Source organism: Lynx canadensis, chromosome B2 (assembly GCF_007474595.2).
Source record: "Lynx canadensis isolate LIC74 chromosome B2, mLynCan4.pri.v2, whole genome shotgun sequence".
Classification (NCBI taxonomy): domain Eukaryota; kingdom Metazoa; phylum Chordata; class Mammalia; order Carnivora; family Felidae; genus Lynx; species Lynx canadensis.
The window spans coordinates 11,530,532-11,550,120 of record NC_044307.1 but is presented as its reverse complement, the minus strand read 5'-3'; the positions used below and the strand labels follow the sequence as shown (position 1 = coordinate 11,550,120).

General features: G+C 37.1%; 1 protein-coding gene across 4 annotated transcripts in view; it reads right to left on the bottom strand.

Annotated features, from left to right (window-relative positions):
- The window catches only part of NUP153 (nucleoporin 153), a 78,078-nt gene that overhangs the window by 21,420 nt on the left and 37,069 nt on the right, over window positions 1-19,589 (bottom strand). For 3 of the 4 annotated variants that reach the window (XM_030314783.1, XM_030314784.1, XM_030314787.1), the window contains 6 exons: window positions 17,058-17,110; window positions 16,437-16,563; window positions 8,234-8,371; window positions 7,122-7,220; window positions 5,805-5,895; window positions 1,434-1,559 (listed from right to left, as the gene is read on the bottom strand). In XM_030314783.1, the coding sequence (XP_030170643.1) occupies window positions 1,434-1,559; window positions 5,805-5,895; window positions 7,122-7,220; window positions 8,234-8,371; window positions 16,437-16,563; window positions 17,058-17,110 (634 nt within the window). The remainder of the gene's footprint in view (window positions 1-1,433; window positions 1,560-5,804; window positions 5,896-7,121; window positions 7,221-8,233; window positions 8,372-16,436; window positions 16,564-17,057; window positions 17,111-19,589) is intronic. The other variant, XM_030314786.1, reaches the window with a different exon arrangement.

Here is a 19,589-nt window from a genome sequence, read left to right as displayed (position 1 = left end):
ACCATTAAAGGTGTACTCAGACAATTAAGGTATTTGCACAGAACCATGGAATAACAGGAACTGAAAAAGTCTCCGCACTACCGGAACTGCTGTCATTGAAACGAATCGATTCACTCCAACTTGTATCCACGGGAATGACCTTCCAATCCTTTACTTTGGACCAATTAACCTTTGTTTTACACATGCCAATAAACTCAGTGACCTGTTTTTCCAGCTCATGGCACCAAACGAAAAGAAAAGTGGAGGGTAAGAAGATATATAAAAGATTTTGAGATTTTCCAGTGCTACAATTAATCCAACCTAGAGCTAGTTTTAGCATAAAGGCAAAACCCATATACTTCACTTACTCCCAGTAGTCTAAAATGTACTGTTTTGTTAATGATTAATTTGAGTCACTAAGGTTGGCATCATTTTAACAGTAATCATCTCAAGATTTTAGAGACTTATTTTCCTTCCCCCTTTTCAAGTTTTTCTAATTTCTCTCAAAAGAACACAGGACTCCAAATTCTTGCTATTTAAAGAAAATTAAAGGGGAGGAGGAGTGGGCATCATGAATGCAAAGTATAACTTATATGAAGATAGAGCATATGAATTGATGTATATCTACCACTCAGTTAACTAGCACAGGCGTCCTGGAGCTCTGCCCCAATGGCGTCAAATCGTCTAAATTGCTGGGACCCTTGTAGGCAGTGTACTCATCTATAAAACGAGAAAGCTAGACCAGAGAGACCTAAATCTGGCTGCAGAAGCCATTCTTATCTGGAAATTCTTACTCAATTATACATGAGCACATCTATCTGCTAGGTAAATCTAAATTTTCTCTGAGTGACTAGATCACCTTATAAACATTTATACATTCCTATAGTACATGTCACAATCGGAATTGTATCTATCCTCTGTTTTTCAAATTGAAAACTTTTTCCTATTTGATGACTTCTATTCATTGCCTTCAAGTTATTTATTACTAGCTTTCAATTCTTGTTTCAAGTGAGTACTGTCCCTTACATATATGTATGTTCGAATCATCCAATGTTATCTTTCTGTTTGGTCTTGTTATAAGACGATCACAACTGGGCAGTAATCTGAGAACAAGGCAGGTCAGCATCTCATCAGAGAAAGATATGTGCAGGTATATCATCAGGTTTATTTACTTGTATTCCATATTGGCCTATCTCTATTAAAAGGCAATTCATTTTCCCTTCTACACTTGCCTCTTTCTCCTGCTATCCTCACCTCCTTAAGAGATGTCATTTTAGGACTGTCTTTGAATTCTAAACAAGTAGAGTTTCTAAGATATTTACTCCAGAAGAACTGCATCTAACTACATCTACATTCAAGTCAATTTCCTAATTTATGCCACACATGACATTAAAATAGGACCACAAATCTGTAATGAAGATTTTAGAGTATGTCAAAGGCAGCTCTTATCTTACCAGGGCTTTTGAGAACATCTAGGACACTTCCTTCTTTCAGGGTTTTTGCAGGTCTAAAAGGACCCTCACAATCTTCATCTGGCTGCTTCTTACAGCTTGTACTATTCACTGCATTGGTATCTTGAGCTGTAGAAAAGATACTATGTCAAGAAGAAGCACCGGATCAAGTTAAATGTATTAAAGAGAGCTTTCAAAGCCAATTTGGATCAACTTCTAAAACATCATGAAAGTCACTGTAATTCAAAGATAATGGACAAATTTACTTAAAAATACAAGGTTAATTTGCTAGTACAAGAAAGCAAAGATAATATTTCCCATACTATATACTGTACATTTTTCTCCTCCAAAAAGGCAGAAAGTATGAACTATAATTGTTACCCAATAAATTAACTGGTAATCAAAACAATCAAACTCAAACACTGGAGAGGTTATGGCACCCGGAGCAAGCTCCCACACTACAAGAAATATGCATCTGACTACACAGCAATTTACAGTACTGATTGAACCAAACTTTCAAATAAATACTCAACTGAGCAGTTATTTCATTTCTAGAAACTGATCCTATGATTAAAAATATCCTTCAGTTATAATATTGAAAATCTGGATGATAAATGCTCAATAAGGGACTGAGTCTGTCAATTACAGAATACCGACACGATAGATTACTATGTGGCCACAAAACATTCTCAAAAGCACAGTTATAGGTAAAAGACAAGTTAAAAAGCCCAGAAGATTTTGAATGATACAAGAGTAATGGTGGCTGCCAGTGTTGAGTGACTTTTTACTTACTGCTTCTACTTTTTATGTTTCCTAAATTTTCCAAAATAAATATACCCTTAGACTTAAAATAAGAAATCTATGTTTTCAGTATGATAATGGCTTTGTGGTTCTATTTTTAAGGGGGAAAGTTTCTGTTTACAGCTGAAATATGTGTGGAACTGTTTCAATATAACCTGATAGGTGTGTTTCTGTGTGTGAGAAGGAAGGGGAAAGGAGAGAAAGAGAAACAAGACTGGCCAAAAAATGTGAAGTGTCAAAGCTGGGTAAACAGTACATGGAAATTCAGTCTACTACTTCCGAAAATGTTTCAAGTTTTCCATAATAAAATACAAGCAAGGTTTTTCTTAAGTGTTTGCCAATTTTAAAAGGAGTAGAGAAGTTTCAAAAAAATCCTACCTACCTCTACCTCACGCCATAAACAAAAATTAATACAAAATGGATCAATGATCTAAACATGAGAACTAAAACCATAAAATTCTCAGAAGAAAATCCAGGAGATATATGTTCATGACCATGGATTTGGCAATAGATTCTCAGATATGACATCAAAAGCACAAGAAAAAAACCTGAACTTCGCCACAATTAAAAACCTTTGTGAATCGAAGGACATTACCAAGAAAGTGTAAAGACAATCTACGGAACGGGAGAAATTATTTGCAAATCATGTATCTTAAGGATCTAATATTCAGACTACATAAAACTGCTAACATCTCAGCAACAAAAAGACAAACCAACTTAAAAATGGGCAAAGGACTTGAATGGACATTTCTCCCAAGAAGATAAAGGGCCAACTAGCACATGAAAATATGCTCCATTATGCACCATTAGCCATTAGAGAAATGTAAATCGAAACCAAAAAGAAGCATCACTTCACACCCACTAAGATGGCTACCAACACAAAGTGAAAAGTACACATGGTGAGAATGTGGAGAAATTAGAATCCTCATACACTGCTAGTGGCAATGTGAAAGGAACCAGTGGCTGAGAAAAACAGTTCTGTGGTTCCTCAAAAAGTTACACATAGAACTGCCATTTGACCACCAACTCCATTTCTAGGTATATACCCCAGAGCACTGAAACCACTATCCAAATAAATACGTGTACCTGAATTTTCATACCAGCACTATGCACAATAGCCAAAAGCTGGCAACAGTCCATCAATGGATGAATAGAACTATGATATATCCATACAATGGAACTTCACTCAGCCATAAAAGGAATGAAATTCTAGGGTGCCCGGCTGGTTCGGTAAGTAGAGCATATGACTCTTAAACTCAGGGTCTTGAGTTCAAGCCCCATATTGGGCATGGAGCCTACTTCGAATAAAAAGTAAGTAAATAAATAAATTTTACAAAGAAAAAAGAGTGAAGTACTGATAAATACTGTAACACAGATGAACCCTGAAAACAAGTAAAGGAAGGTAGATGCAAAAATCACACGGTAGGATTCCAGAATAGGTACATACATACAAACAAAACACAGACTCGTAGTTGATAGGAGGTGGGGGAGAAGAAATGCGGAATGACTGTTATTTAATAGGTACAGGTTTCCTTTGTAGGGGGTGATAAGAATGTTCTAGAACTAGACAGGCTGTGGTAGTTGCACACCATGAATGTACTGAACACCACTGAATCTGTTCCCTTTCAAATAATTAATTTTATCTCACATGAATCTCACTACAGTAACAAAAACATACAAGAAACAAAACACTGTACCTACTACTTTTTATAACTGTGTCAAAACATACAATTGTATCACTTTGTCATAGTCTATCCTCCTTTAGAATAAAAATGGCACTGCTTTTAGTAATTGAAAGTAAATTTTAAGGATACCCTGAAGTGTATTCAAACTGCTGGAAAAAGATAGTGGAAAAATTAGCATCTGCCACAAAGTAATTAATCGTGACTTCTACATTTTCAAGCAGCTTGTTAATGTCAAAGTGGTGAGAATCACTGTCACAATTGTATACATGCCACTTACAATAAATGCCTTAAAAATATGGATAATTTCCCAGATGTAATGAAATACAAAGGTTGCTTGAACAAGCTGCCGCTCATCCAGTTATCACCAATAACGCATTAGTAAAAACTGGAGGACTGTCATGCCTTTCGTCGTAACCAGGTGTGAAAATGGTCATTTGCAGAAGTTTTTTTTTTAAATATGTATTTTTTTATTTTAAGAGAGAAAGCGTGAAAGAGGCAGAGAGAGGAGAGTGAAAGAACCCCAAGCAAGCTGCACACTATCAGCATAGATCCCAACGCAGGGCTCCAACTCACGAACCGTGAGATCATGACCTGAGCCAAAACCAAGAGTTGAGCACTTAACCAACTGAGCCCCCCAGGCACCCCAGGAATTTGTAGAAGTTTATTCCTCTTGAATTCATAATAACATTGAAGAAAAAATTCGTGGTAAAAAGTATACCTGAAATGTGCCTGTTAATACTTTCTCTTACACAAGGCTGTTTTAGTCAATAAAAAACAAGACTGCAAACATACTAAATTCCTATTTTGTGCCACTCTCATAATCTATGCTCTTATCTTCCAGCTCATCCAGAGCTAGAACATCTGGCTTCTATGTCCTAGCTCTTTGGTTGTTGTTGGTTGCTGCTGCTGCTGCTGTTTTTACTCTACCCTTTGAGGGAGGATCTAGAATTTTTTAAATTCCAAAACTATGAGGTAAAAAAACTGAGACAGACAAATGCACGCTTCTGGATAGGGCGACAGAACTTAACTGATATCTCAGCCTATAAAGCCCCGCCTCCCAACCACCCCCTCACTTGGGGACACGGCTGTCACTCCACGACACCCAGCTCACGCCATTTAAAGTCACTGTCTTCCTACTACATTCAGATTAAAATCCAATTCTTTCAGCATGGCATTCAAGAATTTTTAGAACTTAAAGCTACTTCTTAGCTTTATTACAAAAGATCTACAGATTTTGAAGAATATCATCCTTTTTTCTCTAACTCCCATAGCCCTGCACTTGCTGTGTGTCTCTGGAGTAAAATGCCCTTGCTCAAAACATCCTGAGGTGAGTAACTTAGCCCAGATGGTTCTCCAGTTCTTGAACTGCAAACACTTGAAAGAAAACCACCATCACAACAAAATCCCATGATTTAATTATCTGCTTGCTCATTTCTTTCCCTCAACTACCCCCATTCCTGAAATATTATGTATCACTACCTGTAGAGGCCAGCATAACCCTAACACATAAAAATGTTTCTGAACTGAACACTAAACCCAGAGATGGGATCCACGATAATTAGAATTTCACCTCGATAACAAATGTAAACAACACCTGAATTTCTTATGAGAGTTCATTTATAATAAACTGTCACCTTAATGGATATACTGCTGGTGTGACTATCCCTTCCCATAACTGAACTGTAACATATCCATTTAGTGAGCAGTTTCTGAGAAGGTTACTAAAAACTATTGCCAAAGGTTGATATTAGCTCCTGTCCGCTTTTTAGAGCTAATTTCATTCACATGAATTTATAAGAACTGCCAAAGATTAAAGAAAGAATTTGAAATACTAATCTAATGCATGCAACCATTTTTATGTAACAACTTGGGAGAAATTTTTACTTACCTAAACTACTACTTGTAATTGGTTCTGAAATACTACTAGAGCCAGAAAGTTCTGTTGTTTTCGCAACAGGCACACTAAACGTAAATCCAATCTGTAAGGAGAAAAGGTATCCTTAATAGTCTACTTAGTTTTAAAACAAAATGTCAAATATGGAGCTTTTTCTTATTCCAAGTCAAAAAAAAAAAAGAGACACTGAATTTCATGTAGAGATTTTACAATCTCCAAAATTGAGATGCTTCTTATAATGAATGGTGTGTTAGGTCTAAACAGCATTTTCAATTTCTTAGGCATTTTTTTCATTCAAAGCAGTAAAGTAATAACGTGCTCCCAATGCTCATTTCTAGGTTTCTAAATGCCATTTTCCAATAAAACACTGAGATTTTATGGACAGTGGACAGGTTTTAGGCACACAGCAGGGATTACATACAATATGATCTGGAATATCTAGCAGTAACCAAAAATAAGAGCACAGTGAAAAACACAAGGCAGCATGTAAAAATGATATGCATGCCAAAGATGCATGGGGCAACTTGAACATTAAACTTATATCACTCAAAACACCTCTTTTTTTTTTTTAGTTTAATTTAATTTTTTAAATTTACATCCAAGTTAGTTAGCATACAGTGCAACAATGATTTCAGGAGTAGATTCCTTAATGCCCCTTACCCATTTAGCCCATCCCCCCGTTCTACAACCCCTCCTGTAACCCTCTGTTTGTTCTCCATATTTAAGAACCTCTTATGTTTTGTCCCCCTCCCTGTTTTTATAGTATTTTTGCTTCCCTTCCCTTGTAAAACACCTCTTTCTTAATTATGAAGAAATATGTATTATGAGGCATAAAACCCCAAAACTTTTCCAGATTAAAGGCAATTCAACAAACATGTTAACCAAATGCAATGCAATTTAGTTGATCAGGTCTTGATCTTTACTGGATCTGGGCCATTAAAGGACAGTCTGGGGCCAATGGGGAAATCTGAATATGGACATTATTATTATACTATGTTACAATTTCATGGATAGAATTGTATTGTGGGTGTGCAAAGGAATGTCCTTTTTTCTTAGGGGACATATGGGAAAGGTGTAAAGGTATCAAGATGTTTGCATCTTAACTTTCAAATGATCACGAGAAAATACACATGCTTGTGTGTGTGTGTAGTGAAAAATAAACAGGTGTTCACTCATTCAAGATTTCTATACACTGACTTTTTTAGGTTGGAAGAAAAACAATGGTATTTCTTACCACCAATGGCATCTTGGATTTTAAAAATACAGTATGCTTCTGAAATCAGTATGAAATATTCCTTGCTTGCTACTTACAGATGACGGAGGTAGAACATCTGCCTCAGTAGATTTTACAATTGGAGATGAAAATCGAAACATGGGACTGCCAGGACTGTTTGGAGAGGCCATTTGTACCTGGTTTTCCAAATTATTAAAATAACACAAAGAGTTTTTAGTAAAAGTAATCGACAATAAAACAGACCTTAACTTAAGCAAATTATTTCAAAGAAGCCAAAAGCAATTTATTTCCTTTTAGATTTATTTATTTATTTATTTATTTATTTTTTTTTTTTAAATTTCTTTTTTTCAACGTTTATTTTTGAGACAGAGAGAGACAGAGCTTGAACGGGGGAGGGGCAGAGAGAGAAGGAGACACAGAATCGGAAACAGGCTCCAGGCTCCGAGCCATCAGCCCAGAGCCTGACGCGGGGCTCGAACTCCCGGACCGCGAGATCGTGACCTGGCTGAAGTCGGACGCTTAACCGACTGCGCCACCCAGGCGCCCCAATTTCCTTTTAGATTTAAAAATCACTTGTTAAGGGGCACCCAGCTGGCTCAATCAGTAGAGCGTGAGACTCTTGATCTTGGGGTTGTGAGCTCCAGCCCCACGATGGGGGTAGATTATTTAAAAATAAAATCTTAACAAAATTAGTAAAATAATAATTTGTTAAAACTTGTGAAAAATAAATGGTAACTACTATAAAATCTGGCTTCTCCTTGGACGGGGAGTATACACTATCTTAGAGGTAGGTGAGTATTTATCTAAAGGAAAAAAATACCATCCATAAGAATATGTTCAGAAAAAGTAAAAGCCAGGACAAAATCATAAAAATTTTCAGGAGTAGTTAATCCTACCTGAGAAAAACATAAACCCAATCTTACAAAAAAAAAAAAAAAAAAAGTATCTTAAATCAGAAACATTGGAAACAAACTTATAATCATCAATCTCTAAGGCATTGCATAAGAATTAAACAGCACTCCATTATAATGTATCCCTTTATAACATACACTTTAAAAAGCAAAACACCATTTCCATTTTTCTCTTATTCTCAATTTCCATAGCAAGAACTTAACGCTTCAAACAGAATATAGTATTTTTTTTTAAATAAGGAACAAAAATCACCTCTATTTGTACAATAGTTTTGTACCTTGTTTGTCAGTGATTGTGAAGGACTAACGGGTGATGGAGAGGAAGCTGTGATCACAGAGGAACTAAAATTGAAGGTAGGCAGTGAAGAACTGGTGATGGGTAGAGAGATTTTCGGCAATACTGGCACTTCCATTTCCTAAAACACAACATGTGTCATAATGATAGATTTCATCTTTCAAGTCATTCTTTTATCCCTACTTACTTTCAGGTGGAACTGAGAACAGGGAGGAGGCAGCAGCATACAGGGTTAACAATGTGGGCTCAACGTGGATGGAACTGGAGAGTGTTATGCTAAGTGAAGTAAGTCATACAGAGAAAGACAGCATATATTTTCACTCTTATGTGGATCCTGAGAAACTTAACAGAAGACCATGGGGGAGGGGAAGGAAAGAAAAAAAAAGAGAGGGAGGGAGCCAAACCATAAGATACTCTTAAAACACTGAGAGCAATCTGAGGGTTGATGGGGGATGGGAGGGAGGGGAGGGTGGGTGATGGGTATTGAGGAGGGCACCTGTTGGGATGAGCACTGGGTGTTGGTATGGAAACCAATTTGACAATAAATTTCATATTAAAAAAATAACAATCAGTCAAAAAAAAAAAAAAACAAAAACCCCACAATGTGGGCTCTCAAATCAAAAGAAATGAACAAGATCTGAATCCCAGCTGTGCCACCACCAGACCTGGTGGCTTCGTGAACCTAACTGCCCTCAGTACAAATTTCCTAATGGCTGAAAATGAGGAAAAAAATTACACCACCATTGTAGTATTAATATAAGACATAAAGTTATACATGGCCTTGGCATGTAAAACAAGCATTTAATAAACATCAGTACCAATGAGTTTGGTGAAATGCCTTGGTTTTTTATCCCAATATACTAAAGACCACTCTGCATCTCAAGCAACCCAGAGTTGGAAGGCAAGCAGAGTTGTGCTTCTGCTGATGGTGCAATAGTTCGTATCTGAACATTGACCTGACAAATAACAGTTGTAAATCCTAAACAAAATAGAAACAACCATATGAAAACACTGCCAAGCAACCAGAAGCAAGAGCGACCAGAAACAAGCACAAACTGCAGAGATAAAAACCACGTGGAAGAAGCGAGGAGCACTGGGTAAGTTTCCTGCACTCTTTCGGAGTTAGTACCACTACATCAATTGAAATGGAGAGAGAACGGCAAATGTGTTCACTGAGGAATCAGGGGACAGGCTAGGTGAGCACAGCAGCTCAAAACGTGAGGGGAGATGCAGGAATGGGGAACTTATAGATCTGCACATAAACTGTCCAAGCTTCTAGCAGACCTGTAACCTGCTCGCGTGCAAGGCAGACACCAAGGAGCCAACTTAGCAGAGTTCCAGCTGCCACCCACCACAAGTGGGAGAAGAGTTTGACTTCGGGTTAAATTCCCTACCGGCTAAAAACCATGTGAATACTACAAATGGATGTCGTTTATGGTACATAAATCACAGCTCTGTAAAGTCGACCCCTCCACCCAAAGGAAAAATAAAGATGCTTTCAGATAAAAGAAAATTAAAACAATCTGTTGCCATAAAACCTGCTCTGCAACTTCTTCAGGGCGAAGGGGCAGAATAACAAATGGACTCAGATTTCTGGAGATATGAACAATATGTGAGCAAACACAAAAAAACTGTTTTTCCTCTTAATTTCTTGAAAACACATATAATTGTACATGGGGCACCTGGGGTGGCTCAGTCAGTTAAGTGTCCAACTTCACCTCAGGACATGATCTCACAGTTCATGAGTTTAAGCCTCAGGTTGGGCTCTGTGCTATAGCTATAGCTATAGCTGAGGATTCTCTGTCTCCCTCTCTCTCTATCCCTCCCCCGCACTGTTCCTCTTTCTCAAAATAAATAAACTTGAGAAAAATTATTTAGAAAAAAATAATAAAATACATATAACTGTATAAAGCAAAAACTATGCACTATGGGTTTAAAGCCTATCTTATTTTAATACAAATGACAAGTATAACCTGAAATACTAAAGAAGGGCAGTAAATCAAACTATAAAGTTGCAAGATTCTTAAATTTTGCAGGAAGTAGTACAATATTAACACAGTGTAGAATGTGGAAGTTAAGGATACATATAGTAAAATTCTAAGAGGAACCACTAAAAGTGGCATGCAGAGGTAGAGATAAAAAGCAAAGTAATTAAAATGTAAGTATAACATTAACCAAAAGACAGCTTTCCAAAGAAGGCAAACCAAAAAATGGGAAAAGAAGAAAACAAGATAAAAATGGGAGACCTTAATCCAATACAGACACATACACACACACATATATGTAACTATAATGTTACTTACATTAATTATAAATAAACATTCCAATTAAAAGGCAAAAAAACAGATAAAAAGGAAAGACTAACCTATATACTGTCTATAAGAAACTCACTTAAAAAGACAGAAGTTAAAAGGAATTGGATGGGGGCACCTGGGTGGCTCAGTCAGTTAAGCCGACTTCAGTTCAGGTCGTGATCTCATCGTTCGTGAGTTTGAGCCCCGCACCAGGCTCTGTGCTGACAGTGCACAGCCTGTTTGAGATTCTCTCTATCCCTCTCTCTCTGCCCCTCCTCATTCTCTCTCAAAAATAAACAGTTAAAAAAGAAAAAAAAAGGCAAATGGTTGGGAAAAGATATAACCTGTAATTAGTAAGCCTAAGAAGGCCTATTCTTACAGAGGCTAGCTATATTAATACCAGATATTGCAGATTTCAAGACAAAGAACATCTCCAAAGATTTTTTTCTTTAAAGAACATTTAATAATATTAAAGGAGGCAAATCACTGAGGAGCCATGACAGATGTTAAGGTGTATGGTTTAATGAGGGCTTCAAAATATGTAAAGCAAAAACTGACATAAGGGGGAAAAGACAAATCCACCAGATGAAAGTGGACAATTTTAACTCCTATCTCTCAACAATTTAATAGACTAACCAGACACACCCCACACCCTGGAAAAAAAATTCAGCAAGAACAAAGATGATCTAAGAAATACTATCAGTCATCTGACACTTTATATAACACTATACCCAACAACTGTAAAATACAGTCTTACAATGATACCACCATATACAAAGCAGAATGGCTAAAGTTAAATGATGACAACTATTAATAAGGATGAAGAGTGAAAGAAATACTGACACACTGTTGGTGAGGGTATAAAATATTATATTCACTTTGGAAAAGAGGTTGGCATTTCTTAGAAAGTTAAACACATATCATACAACCTAGCTCCTCCACTTCTACGTTATTTACCCCCAAGAGAAATCAACACATGTCTACAAAGCACTACCAGAATGTTCATAGCACCTTTATTCATAATAGCCAGGCATTAAAGAACACACACACTGCATAACTGTATTAATATGAAGTTCCAGAACAAGCAACACCAACATATGGGGGAGAAAATGAGAATAATTGCCTCCAGAGTAGGAGGCGATGAGTACTAACTGAGAAGGAACACAAGTAAACTTTCTAGAGCAATGGAAATGTCTGACACGTCGAAAGGGGTTTGGCTTACACAGGTGCAACCATTTGTCAAATGCATGAATGATACACCTAAGAATTTTACATTTTACTACATGTAAACTTTTGCTAAATTTAAAAACAACAAATATTTAACTGCAATTTGTGCTATATATGCTGAAGTATTTGGGGTAAAATATACTGAGATCTCCGACTTACTGTGAAATGCATCAGAAACTAAGATATACACTTGATAAAGCAAATATAACAAAGTATTGGAATCTAAGTGCTAAGTATATTTGTGTTCACTACACAATTCTTTCCCTATTTCTTATGCTTGAAACTTATCATAATCAAATTTCAGGGAGGGGAGAGGAAGCGAACGAAGATGCATTTGACTATTTCAGTAGGGAAGTTTCATCTGATCTCCAATCTTCAGTCTTACTTTCTTCCCTTTAGACCCTCACAACACCTGGGCACATCAGCTAAACAACCTATTATCTTACTTATGCCAACTCAATAAGCCACAGACTTGGACATCCTGGTTCTTTTTATCACTGACCTTGAACCAAGCCTAAATTTGATGCCTATTCACCAAAATTTTGACTTAGTTGATCAGAAGTGGATCCCACAAGTCCACAAGAAAGTTAAGAATTGTAACTGGATTATTCCAGATACTTTGAGTTGAACACAATCACCAGATATGTGTCTATGTATTACCTTTGTAATACCTTTACATGGGTTATCTCACATGAGGAAGATACTACTGTTGTAGATGAAGAAACTAAGACAGAGAGATACATGGCTTAATATCATACAGCTATTAAATGGCAGCCATCCCACAGACACAAGCTATTTATTCTTCTTATCCCCATTTTACGGATAAGCTGATGTACATACAAATTATTCTGACCAAGATCACTCAGTTAGTAAGCAGCAGGCCTGTACCTGACATGACAATATCAATCAATTAAATCTCCCCAAACTCAGTTTTATTATATACTCCTAATCTGTTCTGTATCAATGAGATTTTTTCATTATTTCATTATTACTGGTATCACAGTAAAGACAAAAAGGCCAAATATTTAGTGACTAACACACATTCCTTATAAATTTTGAGATCTAAGAGAAAGTGAAAGGCAAAACATACTTTTACTACCTCATAATGCAAAATGGGTTATTTACAACACAGAGCTCTATTAACCTGAATGTTTAAGTGAATAAAAAATACCAATCCCTGCTAAATGCCAAAAGTACCTGAAACTAGCCTAATTTGTTTACATTCCACTAAAAATAAAATGTCTTCCATTTGACTTATCCCAAAAACCCATTAAAATACCCACAAATGTTCCATCCTTTACCAAAAGTTCTTATTCACTATATCTGAATTAAGAACTAGTCTAAACGTTACTTGTCATCTGAAGCGAAAACAGCACTGAACACAAAATAAGAAAGCGTCTACCTAGAAACCTCTTCTACCTAGATTTAAAAAACAGAAGGTAGGCAGAAAATTTGCGGCAGCCACCCCTTTTGTACCACTTTCCTCGGATATGTGAAGACTAACTCCAGTGTGGAACAGAACTAAGGACAGGAATTGGGTGAGGCATCCTGGGATACAAAGTTGGCAGTTGGCAGTTGGCCAGAATGGACAGGGGGCCCAGAGAAGGGAGGAGGTGATAAAGAGTTCTGGAGTGAGACTTTCATAAAGCTCCTTACAGTATACCAACCAGTAAGAGGAAACAAAGTAAATTAATAAACTTTCACGCCCTCCCAATGTCTTGATACAACAAAAGACACACAAAACACATATCTTTCTGTAAGACAGTCAAAACTGAGCTACAGATCTAAACATCAACTTCAGCTAAAGATCTTAGGAATATATTCTTCATAAAAGTTGAAACTGAGGGGTGCCTGGGTGGCTCAGTCGGTTGGGTAGCCAACTACAGCTCAGGTCATGGTCTCGCGGTCTGTGGGTTTGAGCCCCGCGTTGGGCTCTGTGCTGACAGCTCCGAGCCTGGAGCCTGCTTCCGATTCTGTGTCTCCCTCTCTCTCTGCCCCTTCATTGCTTGCTCTCTGTCTCTCTCTCTCTCAAAAATAACAAAAATTAAAAAAAAAAAAAAAAGTTGAAACTGAAGAGAAAGAAACAAAATTCACAGATCTGTTATCTGGCAAACACCACACCAAGATGTTTTCTTCATACAGGGATAAACTTTAAAAAGCTAGAGACACAAATTTTACTGAGAAATATAAAGCCTTGTCTAAAGAACAGGCTACATAAAGAGCTATACTAATCACATAGTAATTTCCTTATGTATACAAAGCAAGACAAATAACTCATTTTTTTAATGTTTTTTTTTTTTTAATCTTTTATTTTTGAGAAAGACAGAGACAGACAGAGCACGAGTGGGGTTGGAGCAGAGAGAGAGGGAGACACAGAATCCAAAGCAGGCTCCAGGCTCTGAGCTATTAGCACAGAGCCCTATGCAGGGCTCGAACCCACAAACTGTGAGATCATAACCCAAGCCCAAGTTGGACGCTTAACCGACTGAGTCACCCAGGTGCCCCAAAATAACCCATTTCTTAAAGGTAATTTAATCATGTCTACATAAAGAGCTTTTGTAACAACAGAAAATTGGTTTGCTTAAGAAAACTACAAAATTTTATGAGCTGAATCACGAATGGCATTCAAGACTTTTTCTTTCAAGATGGTAGACAGAATACATTAATACAGTCCTTCCTTTCACAACACTGCAGCAGAACAAGTAGAACCTCAGAAAAAGACAAAACCTCAAGACCAGTACTGAGCCAAGACCCCAGCATAATGTCATGCATCACAAGCGAGGCTCAGAGGCAGAACGTCCGAGCTGCCAAAGCAGTCGTGGTTCCGGTGAGTCAGAGAGGCACAACTACAAAAGTGCTAAACAGGAAAAGAGGAGATAAAGAAAATGGAAAAGAAAGACTGCCTACTCTGCACAAACTTGGAAAGCATACCAAGAGACAAGAAGGAAATTAATACTAACTCTTATAATTTCAATTAACACATGATTTTATAGTCAACAGAAACTGTTCCAGAAGATCTCCTGTTTAAAAATCTAAAAACTCCAAGGGGCGCCTGGGTGGCACAGTCGGTTAAGCGTCCGACTTCAGCCAGGTCACGATCTCGCGGTCCGTGAGTTTGAGCCCCGCGTCGGGCTCTGGGCTGACGGCTCAGAGCCTGGAGCCTGTTTCCGATTCTGTGTCTCCCTCTCTCTCTGCCCCTCCCCCGTTCATGCTCTGTCTCTCTCTGTCCCAAAAATAAATAAACGTTGAAAAAAAAAAAAAAGCTCTTAAAAATCTAAAAACTCCTAAAAAAATAAAACTCATGCATCAACGAAGAAGTCACAAATGAAATTTTAATTGGAAACAAACAACAAGGGTGCTTGGGCGGCTCAGTTGGTTAAGTGTCCAACTCTTGATTTCAGCTCATGTCATGATCTCATGGTTCGTGAGTTCGAGCTCTGCCTTGGGCTCTGTGCTGATAGCTCAAAGCCTGCTTGGGATTCTCGCTCTCCTTCTCTCTGCACCCCCCTCCCCCCCCCCCCCCCCCCCCCACCGCTTGCTCTCTCAAAATAAATAAAAAGAAACTTAAAAAAAAAAAAAAAAAGAAACAAAAAACAAATGCAAGTATTAGGTATCAAAACTTAAATGATTCAGTTAGGATGAAATTCACCTGTGAAAAGAATGGAAGAAGGCCTGCATTCAACCCAGAAGTAGTTAGGAAACAAACAGAGCAGCCTATAGAAATACAGGCTAATTTAACCGATCTTTGATTAGTCCTTATCGTTTCCAAACTTTCCGGTTCAGAATATATAAGGAACTCTTCCTAATAAAAAAATGGATAAAGGAAGAGAACCCTAAATGACAAGAAACTCACAAAAAGAGGTCTCCCTCCCTAGTAAACACGAAATGCTAAATAAAACTCCAATGGCATAACACTTTACACATATCACCTTGGCAAAAATGTAAAAAAAAAATAAATAAAATCAAGTACTCTAAAGAAAAAGCAGATCTACCCTACAGTATTCAAACTGCCTTCAGAGCAATAAGGCAACATTTACTATGTTTGAAGATGTGGATCCTCCCCGATAACCCAACAACTCCATTCCCAGATAAACAGCCTAGAGAAAGTACTGCTTGTATGTGCTGAGGCAGAAGTGCATAAATACTGACTTCAGCATGTATTAGGATGTACAGAGTGGACTGTGGTATATTTTCATACTGGATAAATCTATAACAGTGAAATTAAACAACCCGGCAATTATCTTTTACAACACCCACAAATTTCACAAATCAGAGGAAGAAAATGGCAAATGAGAAGAACATGTAACAGTATTAATCCATTTATGTAAATTTCAGAAACAGACAAAACCCAACCAAACAGTAACATTCCAAAGGTCAAAGAATTTCAGTTGTAATTCTCTTACTGAAAGGAATTATGGCTTTTTAATGGTACCCATAAAACACCAGGTTAGGTTTTCCGTGCCGTCACAGTGAAGGTGGTTCAAAAAGCCCGCTAACTGAACACACACACACACGCATGCACACTCACTTGGAAGGGACTATTTCAGTGGCAGATTATTCATTCCTGTGCTGGGTCTCCCCCAAGACCCACCCTTCCAGAACTCCCCTCACCACCACTACACCAAAGCTTTTAATAAACTTCAAGAATACAAGCATATAACCTACCTCTTCCTCTGGAGGTTTAGATGCAACAAAGCGTGTTCTCTCTCGTCTCATCTTGCCGCCTCCACTACCTACTCCAGAAGATAAACCATTGGCTGCAGACATACTGAAATTTGGGTAAGAAAAGCCACTAGGCAAAGAAAAAGAAAATTAAAACAAATGATATATTACTCTGGTCCATAACTTGTTAACTAACTGAACACCTAAAAATCAGAACTGCTAACAAGAAAATAAATATACAACTGAATGTGATTTTAAAAGCAGACAGAGGGGTGCCTTCGTGGCTCAGTCAGTTACGCGGCCAACTTCAGCTCAGGTCATGATCTCGTGGTTCTTGAGTTCGAGCCCCGCGTCGGGCTCTGTGCTGACAGCTCAGAGCCTGGAGCCTGCTTCTGATTCTGTGTCTCCCTCTTTCTCTGCCCCTCCCCTGCTTGCTCTCTGTCTCTCAAAAATAACAAACGTTAAAAAAAAAATTAATAAAAAAAATAATAAATGCGGACAGATTTGTGTGTGTGTGTATAACGTTTGTTTTTTAACCTTCTTAATCTTCAAAAAAACATACATAAGTCAAACACAGACCTTACAAATGACATATAAAGAAGCTTAACTATGAAGACGCATTACCTTTCTCGTTGTTCTCTGTTTTGTCCTGGTGTCACAGGGTTCTCATATCCAGTCTAGAATAAGATGAGCACACCAGAGATTTACATGCCTGCTTATTTGTTTTCATTTTCTTAATACTCCCCTTCTGTCAATCCATTTTAATATTTGAAATCAGGAATTTGATGGGTTTTTAGTGAGTGAATCCTAAAACTTCCAACTTACACCCTGTTTCTGAACAACAACTAAGTTACAACATGACTATACACATAAAATGTCACTGAGCACACTGCCCTTTCAATAAAATAGTAGTACACAAAATTAATACACTTACAGACCGCAAAAATACTTTTACTCTTCTCTCATTCTGGCCTATTAAAGGTGTAAGCAAATTTACAAGGATCTTCTTTGGGAAATGCATCCCTCTAATTTAAGTTCTTCCATTAAAAGAATATCATGGCTCCTTGGAGAGCTAGCAAATCACAGGGCTGAGACCAGAAACTTATAGGACAAGCCTAGATTCTTTTACATCAAAAGCAACTAAATGTTCAAAAACTGAGGGGGGAAAAAAAACCAAAAACAAAAAACTGAGAGGAAATATTAAAAGGACACAGGAGCCAGTTCAAAGGCCAAATGATAGAACATGAACATCAAAATAATGCCAATAAAGGATTATAAACTACAGAATGTGAGAATTAAAGTTGACTTTAAAAACACATTCAAAGATAGGTATGTAAATGAGATTAAAGAAAACTTTTCCTCCAGTAGGAGGTCAACTAATGTTGAAAGATAGGTGGAATTAGAAAACCACCCACTGGCAATCTACAAACAGGTTTAGGCAAAAATCACCAATAATACTAACTACTGAGAGGAGATTTATCCTCTCAGTTATCTACCCACCAGATATTTATTAATTACAAAAGACAAAATCATCACTTCGCAGCGAAAAAATCTTACCGCTGCAACCTTAATTACCAAAAGCACATAATTAGAATCTAATCATGAGGAAACATCAGACATTCCCAAACTGCAGAACATTCTACACAGTAACTTACTTGCACTTTAGAAATCTCAATGTTAGCAAATACAAAAACAAACAAAAACCCTAAGGAACTGTTCTAGACTAAAGGAGATGAAGGGACAAGAAAACTAAAAAATGCAATACATAATCTTGAATTTTTTTCTTTTGGGATAACTGGCAGCATCAAAATAAAATCTATAGATCAGATCACAGAATTGTATAATGTTAAGTTTCTGCTTTTGATAATTATTCTGCAATTATTACATTAAAGGAATTCCCTGTTTGTAGGAAACACACAGTAAAATTAGGACATAGTATACTGTGAAGTTTTAAAACTGTTCTTGCAAAGTCTATGAATCCAAAATTATATGTGAAATATTTTTAAAATTTTAATAAAGCAAGTATGACAAAATGTTAATGATTCGGTGAAACGAGGAGTAATGGCTAAAGACTACTATTCTGTCAACTTTAGCTTGAAAATTTTTAATAAATTAGATTATGAAGATCAGATGAGATTAAATATAAGTAAATGCACAAGTAATGCACAAGATACCATGTAAATACAATAAATACCAAAAATACACTTTAGCTAAACAACACAAGAAAACACAACCCCAGAACATGGTGACATTTTTAAGACAACTGGCCTGGTCTCTTCAAAAACCAATGTGCCTAGCAATTCCACTCCTAGGTACAGACCCCAGAAACACCGCAACATATGCCTACAAAACACCTGTACACCAAAGTTGAAAGCGGTATTATTCGTTACAGTCAAAAAGTAAAAGCGACCCAAATTTCCCTCAACTGATGAAAGGATAAACAAAATCTAGCATATCCAAACAATGAAATATTCAGCCACATAAAAAGGAGTAAAGTTCTGATGTGCACTACAACACGGATGAACCTCGAAAACATGCTGAGTGACATAAACTAGACACTAAAAACCATATTCTATGATTCCATTTAAATGAAATGCCCAGTACAAGCAAATCTATAAAGACAGATCAGTGGTTGCTTAAGGCTGGAGAAGGAGGGGTGGGAATGAGATTTTGGGTGGTTGGGATGAATGGTTATAAAAATGTTCTAGAGTTAACAGTGGTAATGACCAAACAACCCTGTGAATATGCTAAAAATCACTGTTCCACTGTAGTCTTCAATTAGGTATGTGAATTGCATCTCAATAAAACAGTTGTTTAAAAAAAAAAAAAAACAATGTGGTAAGGGTCAAGGTTTGAGGTCAGAAAGAGAAAACGCAAAGCAATGTGTGATATTTGCTTGGATTCTGATTCAAAAAAGGAGCTGTAAACAACACTGGAATGTGGACTAGATATTAGACAATATTACATTAATTTCTTTGGATATGGTAATATAGAAGTAATTAGGAAATGCATGCCAAAGTACTTAGGGGTGAACAGATGTGTTATACAAAATTTTATTTTCAAATAGTTCAACAACAACACAAACAAAACACACCAATAAAGCAAGTCTGGCAAAATTATTTCATCTAAACCATGAGTACATACTAGTGTTACTTA